The following is a 12,334-nucleotide window of genomic DNA, read 5'->3' on the forward strand; positions in this document are numbered from 1 at the left end:
GGGCTCCTTGTCCCCGGGTCAGGAGCCTCTTCTGACCCTCCCACAAACCCAAGCCTCCATCAGCAGTGAGGAAGATACGTTGGCCTCTGTCAGTCTCTCCCTTGTTTTCTGCTTTATCCAAATCCCATGGGGGAAAGATGGCGGTGCTACAGACAGAATCATGCCTCCCACTCATCTACTGAAGTCCTAACACCCAAAACTCAGAACGCGCCCTTCCTTGGAAATAGAGTCACTGGATGTCTTCGTCACTTTCTCATCACTGGGACACCGTACCTGACCCCCGTCCTTTCAAGGTGGAGAGGTTCATTTGGGCTCACGGGTTTTGGGGCTTCAGTCCATAGTTGGCTGGCTCCAAGGCAGGAAGGGCACGGTGGAAAGGTCTGGCGGAGGAGAGCTGCTCACATCACAGTGGGCAGGAAGTGGAGAGACAGGGAGGAGCAGGGAGGGAGATAAACCCTCCAGGTCACACCCCTAGTGACCTGCCTTCCCCCACCAGGGTCCATCTCCTAGTAATAATTCATCTTAGCACTCCCATGACCTAATCCGATTACCAAAGCCCTGCCTCTGAGGGCTCCTGGGTACATCTAGATAGACATCATAGCACTGCAGATGTTATTAACTGAGATGAGGTCATACTGGAATAGTGCGGCCCCTAATCTGGTCTGACTGGTGACTTTGGAACGGAGGGGAATTTGGCCACAGACTTGCACTCAGGGAGAGCATGATGTGAAGACTGGATTTACGTTGCCACATGCCAAGAAGCCACAGGAAGCGAGGAGAAGGGCCTGGCACAGGTCCTTTCCACAAGTCTCCAGGTGGAGCAGGGTCCTGCTGACCCCTAACCTGGCACTTCCAGACTGCAAGAAGGACGTTGCTGCTGCTTCAGCCTTCAGTTTGTGGGACTTTGTCATGGTCATTCCAGCGAATGCAGGGATGGCTACTGGGGCCCCAGAGGCTCACATATGGGGTCTGCAGGACATCAGCACCCTGCCCTGCACAGCACTCAGGGGAAATTCCCTTCCCACCAGCCTCCCAGCCTTCCCAAGGTCACCTAGGGTAGCTTTAACCCACTTCTATGCTTTGCCCTCACACTCACGGAACCCCATCTAGTGCTCACCACTGGCTCCTGAGACCAGGAAGAAACACTTCTGCCCCGTTGTCCGGGTGGGGCTCCCCACTTCCCTTTTGCAGTTCCACTCCCTAGCTCTGATACACTATCAGAAACACATGCCAGGTTTTAAAATTTCCTGGAGTCTCTTCCTGTTGGCATGCCAGGGAACAGCCTATAAAATGTTTTGACAAGGGAGGAGGGGTGTTGATGCTGCTGGCCTCGGTCCTGCCAGGGCACAGTCATCAAATTTATCACCGCATGTGCTAGCAGCAGATGGAGGGGCACTCCTGCGAAACGAGCCCAGTTAATGAGCATCTTGAAATCTAGTGTATTAATAGGAAATGAGGGGGTGCAGTAAGGCCAGCAGACCAGGAGCCAGTTGCCATTGAGAAGATGGTTTGTAGCAATTCCGAAACAGGGGCAGACCATGCCGAGAAGGACCATATAGGGAGCTGAGAAGGGTCAGGAGGGGAGGGGCTGTGGGGTGGTTTCTGCAAGGAAGAATGGCACCTGCTGGGCGAGCAGCCCTAGGATCGGCTGGTTAGGACAATTTCAGCACAGGGGTGCCAGACCAGGTGCACCATGTCCCCAAGCAGGGAGCCACCTACAGCAGGTGTTGGGGACTGGCTTATATCTGAGTTGGTGGCTGGCTTATGTCTGAAGAGCATGCCCTGCAGAAATTGTTTCCCAGTTCCAGGCCTGGCTGGCCCAGGCAGGAGTCAGCAAGGACCCAGCACTGAAGCAGCAGAATGCAAAAAACAAAAACCAGGTACCATACATTGAGGAGAACGTTCTGTGGATGCGATCTGTGGATATGACCCCTGCGTTACCAGCTGTCCAGATCCTGGTCAGCTTGGGACGCCCACAGTGCCCCGCGGCCAGGCTGTGGGGAGAGGTTGGGCTCCTGTGAGGTTCTATAGACCCCCTACGGCTCAGGGTCCAACACGGAGGAGTCTCTTCCGGGAAGCCCTCCTTCCCCGTGCACCCGGCCTCCACGCCTTCTGCTCTCCCAGTGCCGGGCAGTGGTCCCAGTGGGCACACTCACCCGGTCAGGTTTCTGTCCCTGCCTCAGCCCTGGATTAGGCCTTAGAATGGCCTGGGAACTATAAAAGTGCCAGTGCCCTGCCTGCGAGGTGGTCGAGGGAGCGCTGGTGGTAGTCCTAGGTGGACCCCACTGACGCTCAGCGGGTGACGGGCAGGCATCCTGGGAACCGTCACCCCAGAGCATGGGGTCCTTGGGGACAGAGGCTGCATATCCTTCAACCACAGGCACAAGGCTGGCTTGTGGTAGGTCTGCCACCGCAAGGCAGGAACTACTTCTGGAATAGGAAAGAGGATGGGAATGAGACCCTGCGTGGTCTCCATCAGTGAGCTTTGAGCTGGAGACACAGGGCCCAACACAATGCTCCCCTTGTGGCACTGATTCCCCTCTCTGCTGGTCTACGGTGAAGCCTAGCACTTTGTGGGGAAAAGCTGCAGAGCCCTCTTGTGCCCAGGATCCCTGCAGTCTCCACCAGCATCTTGCACCAGCACTCATGGACAGCGACTGTATGTGTCCGCTCAGCTCGTGTCCCTCTCTGGATCATCCTGGAGGCCCTGGGACAGTCCAGTGCTCACCTCTGAGTTTGGGTTTGGCCATGTGACTTGCTGTGTAAATTGGGATGTGGTCAGCGGCACGACATGGCTGTCCCTGCTCTTGCTTTTGTGTGGTCTTGAGAAGGCCAGCCAGGCAAGCCCCCCAGAGCATGAGCAGGAGGTGCAGGGCTGAGTCACCCTGTGAGCCACAGTGCACCAGTGACAGCCAGCTGGGCCTCAGGTCTGCCAGTGAGTCCAGCCAGCATAGGCAGAGTGACCCCCCAACTCAAGATGACCTCCACATTGGCGGTAAACCCATCCGGCCCCAGCCAGAGCCCTTCACCCCACAACCTGGACATGACAGGCTGTTGCTTGTGTCCATCCTAAGACTGAACATCCACCCTGAAAGATCAGGAAGCTGATCAGACGTCAGAGCAGAGAGGGCTGTGCGGATGCGGGGACTTTCTGTAACGAGCAGGTCTGAGCATGATGATAAAACAGTAGTGCATTTATCAGGTGTGATCAGAGATACAGGGAATGTTCAAGTCAGGAAAAATTGTACTGCAATAAAAGACACATTGCCATGAATCCCCTTAAAAATCCTCATCTTTGCGTCAAACACACTTATCTCACTGTTCTGGCCACTTTCTGCAGCAGTTCTGGAAGTCCTCTTTCCTGAGTGTCTTTAGCTGCACTGTCTGGATGCCTTGGTGTCCTCAGTCCATTGAAAACACTTCCCTTTCATGAACATTTTGACCTTGAGGAAGAGCCAGAAGTCGCATGGTGCCAGCTCCAGTGAATAGGGTGGATGAGGGCAGAGCAACGTGTGTTTACAAGCTGCCTTTCCAGGAAGCCACTGAGCAGCAGCAGTCACTGTATGTTTGCCCACACCTTGTGAAGACACCCAGGAAAGAAGACTTCCAGACCTGCTTCAGAAAGTGGTGGGAACAATGGGATGAGTATGTTTGAACTGAGGGGGAGGATTTTGAGGGGGCTTCATGCCCATGTGTCTTTTACTGTAATACATGTAAAAAATTTAAACATTCAGGTATATTTTGATCACACCTCATAGTTAATGTTTATAGTTCACTGGAAACAAGGCTCGTCAGCTTGTTTTGTGAGGCAACACCTAAAAATCCCAATGAGAGGGCCTTTAAATAGCAGCGGGGAGTTCCCTGTGTTGGTCACCGCCTCGGAGAGCGTCCACAGCAGGTGCGGTGGACGCCAATGCAAGCGTGCCCGTGACCCACTCAGGAACAGGCAGAGGGGCTCCCCTGCAGTTCGCTCAGAGGAGAGCACCCAGCGCAAATGACCGGAGATGTATATAATTAAATTCTTGCCGAGGGACCTAAAAGTTGTCACATTCCTGGAAGATATCAGGTGTGAGATTTTACCTGGCCTCTGGCCCAGGTGCTTCCCTGAGCTGCAAGGTCCCAGGAAATCCCTGCCTGCCTTTGGAGAAAATTCCTGGGTGGATTTTACGTGCCGGGGCAAGTGTGAAAATGAGAGCTGGAGCTGTTGGCAGAAAGAGTAGAAACGGCCTTCAGGAGGCCTTCTTGGTCCACTGAGCACCCAGGCGGGCAGTGTCTTTGGAGACCCTGCCTTCCACGGCTAGAGTGCTCTTGCTCTGTGGGCACCACCCAGAGGCTGAGCCAGACCTGGGGAGCCTGCTGGGTCCCAGGCCACCCCTGCCTCTGTTTCCCTTCTGTTCTGCCTTGGATTGTTTCCTCTCCCCGACACTGGTGTTCTGGGATATGGATTCCAGTCCCCCAGCACTTTGAGATGGAACCATATTTGAAGATAAGGTGTTTAATTAAAGGACTAAAAGAAGTCCCAAGGGCAGCCCATCTGCCTGGTGTCCTCAGAAGAGGAGATGAGGTCACAGACTGCACAGAGAGACCCATGCGAGGATATAGGAAAGACCCTGCTGGCTCCTAACTCTTAGACATGCCAGAAGTGAACATTTGTGTGTTAAACCCCCAGTCCGTAGGCTCTGGGCCTTGCTATGGTGGCCCCGGCAGGTGACACACCTGGTTTCTGATGGGGGTGATCTGCTCATCCTGGTCTATTTTTCCATCCATCAGCTTCAGTGATTGCTCTAAACCCCAGTGGACATTTATTCTTCTGTGGCTCCCATGGTCCTCAGAGCACACCCCAAACCACTGAACTCCAGAATCTAACACAGAAACCGAGGGGTAGCTCACTGGGGTAGGACAGGGCTGCCTGGGGCTCTACCAAGGGCAGACATGACATCTTGCTATCCAAGATGCGGTCCTCAGAGGACCCATGTCACCCTCATGGTGGAGCTGTGGAGACTCAGTGTCTCAGGCCCACTCAGACTTCCAAGCTGACCTGAGACGGTGTCCAGGGGACCCAGAAGTGGGGGACCACTTCCCCGTCTTGACACTGAGGAGTAGAGAGGTGAGTGACTCCGAGTCACAGGTCCCCATTCCTGTCCCCAGTGCAGGAGATGAACAGCAATGACTTCAGAGGCCAGTGGAGCTCAGCTCAACTTGCCAGGTTGGGTTGTAGCCCAGAACTGGCGCTGCTGCCCACCCACCAGGACGGGAACAGAGGAGGGCTTTGCTTGCCAGCCCTTGTCTCCAGCTCACCAGCCCCCTGCTGCCCAGCACCCCACGCTTTTCACGGCAGCGGCCCCAAGGAGTCCCACAGGCTTACCGTGTTCATCCAGCAGGATGTTGTCTGGCTTGATGTCCCTGGAAGAGAAAACAGAGACATGGGCGATGTGATTCCTGGGCTCAGCTGAGGGGACCTGGTGCCCGCCCCCGTGAGGTCTCAGACCAGCCAGGAGAGCCATCATGCTAAGAGAGCCCCTGGAGAGAGACGCTCACTTCTTTTTCCGCCCTGGAACTGCAAGCAGATTGCTTGAATATTGTTTTTCTAAATATTTTGAATTTTTGACGTCTCTCTTGCAAGCATCTAAGAAACTCTCAGTCTGTGCATCTGTATTTCTACTGTGTTGTTCCAGTAGAGACTGACGGCACGCGTGGTGTGTGTCAGGTGGCTGAGGCACCTTCCTGTCCCGAGGATGCTCGGCACCCCCAGCAGGGACGGGGACTCGGAGGTCAGTACACGGCAGCCTGCTGGCCAAATCCACACCTGGGCCCTGGTTTTGTATATGTGCTCTGTAAACTTAGATTGCTTTTATAACTTTAAAAGGTTGTAAGGACAAAGTAACACACAAAGAAACAAAAACCGAAAGGAATATACAACAGGGACTGATGCAGCCAGGGAGCCCGAAAGTTTTAACTCTCTGGCCCTTTGTGGAGAGCGTTTCACACGGCGATCTATGTGGTGACATCAGAGCCCCACGTCACCACCGTAGCACCAGGCCTCCCCACTCCATATAGTACTTAAAAAACTTCTTTTTTCAATACTAGGGATTGAAGCTCAGGGCTTTTACACTGAGCTACATCACCAACCCTTTTTTTATATTTTATTTTGAGACAGCGCCTCACTAAGTTTCTAAATTACCCCAGCTGGACTTGAACTTATGAGCCCCCTGCCTCAACCTCCTGGAGTGCTGAGATTACAAGTGAAGGCCACGGTGCCCAGCTTTCCAAGGGGCACTTTCAAAGGTGGGGGCTTTGCTGTCTGCTCATCTGCGCTGGCTGCAGTGCTGGCCACCGTGAGGGAAGGCGGGGCGTAGGCCAGCACGGAAAGGGAAGGTGACACGGGACAGGCTCAGCCCTGGCCCTGGCCCACTGCCGACGTGCACGCATTTGCCAAAGCTCTGTGTTGAAACATGGGTTGTAGAAGCGCACGCTGCACGCGCTCATTTATAATAAATGCCAACGCGACTGAGACTAATGACAGCTTTCTTGGCAATAAAGAGCAATCACCCAGAGTTTATCAAATATTCATTCTGCCCGAGAACACACTGAGGTTGTCTGTAATAAGGCCAAACACTGCCTTCCTGGGGAGGAAAGAAGCACTCAGCCTATATATTTAAATTTTTAGTCTCATCGTGACTTTCTGAGCCCATGAACGTTGATGAGCATTAAGTAAATGGGCCCCTGCTGCCAAGTGCACAAAACATCTTCTGCAAACAAAGGGATGACGTGCGGAGGCGGCCAGGGAGTCCTGTGGGAGGCATGGACTTGAGAAGGGACACAATCAAAACAAGAGGCAGAAGCTCCAGTGTCAAGTGTGAGCGGCTCCCGAGCAGGACAGCTCCCAGCAGGGAGAATAAAGACTTGTCAGGAGCAAAAACGAGGTGGTGAGTGTGACGCTCACCCCTTAAGGCATCACCAGGGTGGGGATGACCCTGCTCGGAGCATGGACATAGGGGAGGTGGTGGCTGCGGCCTAGACAGCATGAACTCCAGGACACCTGCCGGGGCGAGGCCGCAAGAGAGTGTGAGCAGGACAGAGGCGGCGGGCTGGAGGAGACCTGAGGGAGCGTTATCTGGTACACTGGGTCCCCCCAGAGCCCCATGTAACTCTAGAACAGGCCTTATTTGGAAATGGGGTTTTCGCCGATGTAATTAGTTAAGGGTCAGAGGATGAAATTATCCTGGATTCAGGGCAGGTCCCCAATCCAGTGATTCAGGTCTTTAGAGGAAAAAGGGGATGCAGATTTGGACTCAGGCACAGGGGAGAGGGCAGCCATGTGGAGAGAGGGACTGAGCTCAGAGCAAAGCAGCTGAGGAACAGAAGCGGCGGGTTGGGAGGGTGGGAGCCAGGGAGGATCGTTCCCCGAGAACCCTGGAGGAAACGTAGCCCCTGGCCACATTTTGACTTTGCACATGTGGCCCAAACTATAAGAGAATAGATTTATGTTGTTTAGACCAGCATAGGAGCTTGACTACCTGTGTTCCAAGCCAAGCCCCTCCCCTGCTAGCAGGGTCATCCCTGCCTGGGTTTTCTTTACTGAATGGACTAAACATCAGGGTCTGTGCCTTCTGTGACAGCCCTCAGCATAGAGCATTTCCATGTACCTTCTGTGGTTACCAGGGACCCACAGAATAAGCCCTGGTCCAACAGCGTCCTTACCACTAAGGAGGGAGGCATGCATGTGAATAAATGGCAGATCCCAAGTTGAGATGAACGCTTCAAAAAGAAGAAAACGGGGCCTGGGAAGGAGACCGCAGAGGGGTCCCATCTTCTCCCCCTGGTCCGGGGAGGCCCTTCAGAAGACCAGCGTCTGGCTGACCTCTCCAAGGCCAGGCAGAGCTGCCTCTGCACAACCTGGGAAGCAGATCTTTGTTTTGCAGCCCAGGCAGCACATAATCAAGAGGATAAATGGTCTGTGATACACTTCCAGACCCCACAATCAAGCTATGTCACATGGCAATGCTGATGAGATGTCATGCCTGCGGTTCTGCCACTCTACACAAAATTCTGTCCCGGCAGCGTGAGGGAGGCCCCTGCCTTGCCGGTGTGGAGAATCTGAGTTGCCACAGAGTGGAGGGAGTGGGCCCCATGGCAGGGAGCCATGCTGCCTCTAGGAGTTGAGTGTGGTCTCTAGCGAGAAAGTGAGGACTTGAGTCCTACAGCCACAAGGGTGAATTCTTCCAAGCACTGGGAGAGCCTGGGAGAGAAGAGGGGCATGTGGTTTGCAGCTTGGGAACACCCCAAGCAGAGTTCCCAGGAGACCTGGGCTTGCACTCCTGGCTGCAGAACGTCATCATGGTAGTAGTAATTACTTATGCAGCAAGAGGAAACACTTCCATAGCCATGTGCTCTTGGGCAGCTTGTTTTTGAGCCTCATTATCTTTAAAAAGAAAAAAAATATTTTTTTGAGACAAGTTCTGGCTATGCAGTTCAGGCTGGCCTTGAACTCACTGTGCAGCCCGGGCTGATCTGAAACTCATGGCCATCTTCCTGCCTCAGCCTCCTGAGTGCTGGGATTGCAGGTGTGAACCACCATGCCTGGGGTCATTTTCTTTATCTTGAAAATGGGCAGAATAGCAGCTCCCTCCCGGTGACTGTGAGCGTCGGAGGCAAGGGCACTGGAAGAACAGACTTGCGAAGACCACCGTGGCTCTTCTCAGAGGAGCTCAGGAGAGCTCTGGTAGAGCCTTAAATGTCTAGCAGAGTAAATTAGGTTGCTTTCCTGGGGCCTGCGGGGCTGAGTCCCGCAGAGCCCTGTGGAGAAGAGGAGGCTTCTGAGTCACCTGAGTGAGAAGAGCATTGCAGGGGCATTGAATCGTATCAGAGCCTTTCCTTCAGCGGTTTCAGGACTGTTTCCTCCGGCCCTATTTTCCACACTGATCGTATCTCAGGCCTCCGGCATCATCCTGCTGAAAGCCAGGGCTCGTGCGTCTGGAAAGGGCACCGGAAGCCCGACGCAGACGGGGGAGGCTGTGGCGATGTTTTCTGAGGACAGGGCCATCATTTCAGAGCTGGGCAGGCTGATGCGGCAACAACAGAAAGTAGACAGGAGAGGCCGTAAAACCTGGTTCCGAGCCCTGCTCCTAATCAAATACAGCACAAGCCATTTAAAAGCAGATGCCAGGGAGGGCCACGAGGACAGGTCTGCCAGTGTCCCTTGTCGGGGCTTCTTGGTACTCCATGCTGGCGATCTCCTGTAGCCATGAAGACACATCAAACCCTGGGGACAAGAGCACACAGCCTGCTGAGGCTGGGCTGCAGGTCGAGCAATAACACCCACTCTGGGGGTCTCGGTGAAGAGTCACTGAGATGCTTCCTATGACAGGGATCAGCCCAGGGCCAGGCACGTGGAGGCAGGGCTGCTGTTGCCGTTGGAAGAGGCAGACACCGGTCCATGCCGGAGTCCGACAAGAGCTTGGGCACCAGGGAAGGTGGCCAGATGCACTCACTGGGGCTCAGGAGTGATTTTCAGTGTGCTCTTGGACGTCCTCTGGCTTGCTTGGCTGGAACGGACAAGCTGATGAGGGACAAGAGCTAATGAACTTGGTTCTCAGGCCTTGGAATCTCACGGCCTTGGCATGTGTCCTCCTTCTAGGAACTGGGTAACAGTTAAGAAAGTGGATAGCATCACTCACTACTCATCGGACGTCACTTCTCTCTCTCCTGTGTCCCGTGGTGAGCCGGAACTGGGTACCGAGCACAGACCCCAGCATGGTGCCTTGACATTCCCAGCAGTAAGTTAACAGCTTACATTACTTTGTGCTGACTGGGTGCCCCTTGAAGCATATTTGATGGTGTTCAGTGGGCTATTTGGTACTGCATGCTGCAGGGACATTGTATATGTCACCTCTCTTAACCCTGACACATCTTTCAGAGGTAAGTATATTATGGGTGAAGAAAGAACCATTCACAGAAGGTCACTAATGTGCCAGGTTCCCCTTGAGACTTGGAGATCAAATATTCTCAGAGATCTGACCTCTTCTCAAGTTGCTCCAGGATCAATGTTCTCTGGTTGGGTGAATGAGTAGGGGGTGGTTAAAGAATGAAGGTGCTCAGAACTCTAAAGTAAGCAGTCATATTTCAAGAAGCATACTTACAAGAAATATATCCTTTTAAAAGTTATTCACATTTCTGCCTGCTTTTTATTTATTACAACCCATCCATGTAAGGTTGCAATTCTTTTTTAATATGACCCAACTGGCTTTAGAAAACATAAAGTTGACCCTCTCTGTCCTCTATATAAATTCTCTCAACCCACAGCACGGGTGGGCAGACTCTGTGATTTTGTTTCAAAAACAAATCTTGGAAGTGAAAATGTCCACTGGGACGTGGCTGTCGACTAAGGACAAACACTTACATCCTATGTGGATAAAATGGTCGTGATTTAACTCAAAAGCTGGGAAGCAATGTTTAAGATGTGCACACAACTGGCCAAGGTATCGGACCTGCATGCAGTGTAAACCCCACGTCCAACATATCACTCTCCTTGCATGGGTTGGGGCTCTCTCCTCTGCCCTCCTGCCAAGACAAATAGCATGGGTGGCATTGATTAATAATTTAATTCAGTTCCAAAGCTGTGCCCTAGCCCTCCACGAGGCCCGTGTGTGGATTCAATTACTAAGGTGATTGCATCCTTGCATCCGGCTATTTATCTCCAAGTGCATCTCGTGGAAACCGGGAGGCTGTTAGGATTCGCAGATGTGTCCAAGGAGACACTGGGCTCGATGCACTCCTCCCTGGGTAAGTGAGCCCAGTGGTACTCCCGTCCAGGCCCAGGGCAGAGGTCAGCTTTCCCGAGCAGCTCGGCTGTCACCCTCACTCCACGCTCCCCCCAGCTCAGTGTGATGTCTTCCTCGTTGCTCTTAGAAGGGCACATTGCACCCATCGGTTGGTCCAAGAGCTGGCCTGCTCTCCTGGGTGCAAATTCCTCTAGACAGAAACTGTTGAAGCAGCAGACGGAAGATGACAAAAGCCTGTGGCAAGGAGGAAGCTGACTGCATGCCCTGCAGCGGCTGCAAGACAGCCTGTGATGATGAGGGAAACTTTGCAGCTTTTAACCCACGAGTGGAAGTTCAAATCCATACTGTGCTACTGCATGGGCCTCAGTTTCCTCATCTGTCAAGTGGGGATGAAGTGCAATAATAGATTGCAGCACCTGGCCCAGTTCCTAGCATGCAGCAGGTGCTCCTGAAGTGGTGGCTCTTTCTCCCATCTCCCACTCCACCCTCAGTCCTCAGGGAGTTTGGAAGAAGTAGGAAGTGGCCAGAATGAGAAGCCAACTTCAAATGATCAGGCCCACCTCCAGTGTTTGTACATCTTTACTCACTAAGCCTCTTGCCATCCTGTCCTGCCAGCCTGAGAGAAACTGCCTCATGTTCTTAGGAGTGAGGAAAGTGGACCCTGGGGAGGTGAAGGGGCTTCCTCATCAGCACAGGGAAAAAGTCGATGGAGCAGGATTCGAACCCAGCCTGCTTGTGCACAGAGGGTGCTCATTCTTCTCTGCTGTGTGGGGTGTAGGTGTTGGGGCAGGACCACAGGACTGGCTTGTGCGTGCTCCAAATACATCACAGTTCTTGTCCCTGGGCAGACTGTCCTGCCTCCTGGAGTTTTTCTTCGGTCCCCGGGCCCCTCCAGTCAGCTCTCTGCATCTGCCAGCCTTGGCACGGGTGCCACTTCCTTCTAGAAGCCCTGCTTGGTGCCCGTGAGAACCAGGTCTGCCTCAGCAGCGCCCACGAGGGTAGGTGCACAGCGGGACTGTTGGACTGCAGCCCGACTTCCCCAGTCAGAGCTGATGCCACGGAGTGGGCCCTTGGTCAGGTCTGCAGCTCTGCCTGGCACTGTGCCCGCCTGCAGTCCATGGGCAACACCCTTGCAGGCCTCACTGAATCCTGGCATTGGCAAAACCCAGAGCCTGCTCCAGTTGTGCTTTCTCATGACTGGACCTGTGCCCACGAACAGGAAGATCCACCACGACTGTGACACTCACTCTGGAGCCCCAGTGCCAGCAGCATGTGGCCCTTTGCACATTCCCATCGGCCCTGCTCTCCCAGCCCTGAAGTTCCCATGTCCACGTCACTCCTCCCTCTCCCCAGCTGCAGCCGCTGGTCAGCGAGCCCTGCCTCTCTGGTCTTCTCGTCACAGCAGCGCTGTCACCCTGTGCTCAGCCCATCTCAGAGCCACGGAGAGTCCTGCACCACTTACTGACGGGACACATGTTGGGAAAGGCGCTGTTTGGGAAAGACTCTGCCATGGTGGGGGCACTGTGGAGTGTGGGGCCCTGCAGCACACAGAG

The 12,334-nt window shown here is 53.8% G+C and overlaps 1 protein-coding gene across 1 annotated transcript in view; it reads right to left on the bottom strand.

Annotated features, from left to right (window-relative positions):
* Stk32b (serine/threonine kinase 32B) overlaps window positions 1-12,334 on the bottom strand; it is a 251,523-nt gene that overhangs the window by 74,418 nt on the left and 164,771 nt on the right. The window contains exon 4 of the mRNA XM_005408828.2: window positions 5,366-5,403. Coding sequence (XP_005408885.1) covers window positions 5,366-5,403 — 38 coding nt within the window. The remainder of the gene's footprint in view (window positions 1-5,365; window positions 5,404-12,334) is intronic.

The sequence above is a fragment of the Chinchilla lanigera genome, unplaced genomic scaffold, assembly GCF_000276665.1.
Source record: "Chinchilla lanigera isolate Chin_1 unplaced genomic scaffold, ChiLan1.0 scaffold00113, whole genome shotgun sequence".
NCBI classification, from domain to species: domain Eukaryota; kingdom Metazoa; phylum Chordata; class Mammalia; order Rodentia; family Chinchillidae; genus Chinchilla; species Chinchilla lanigera.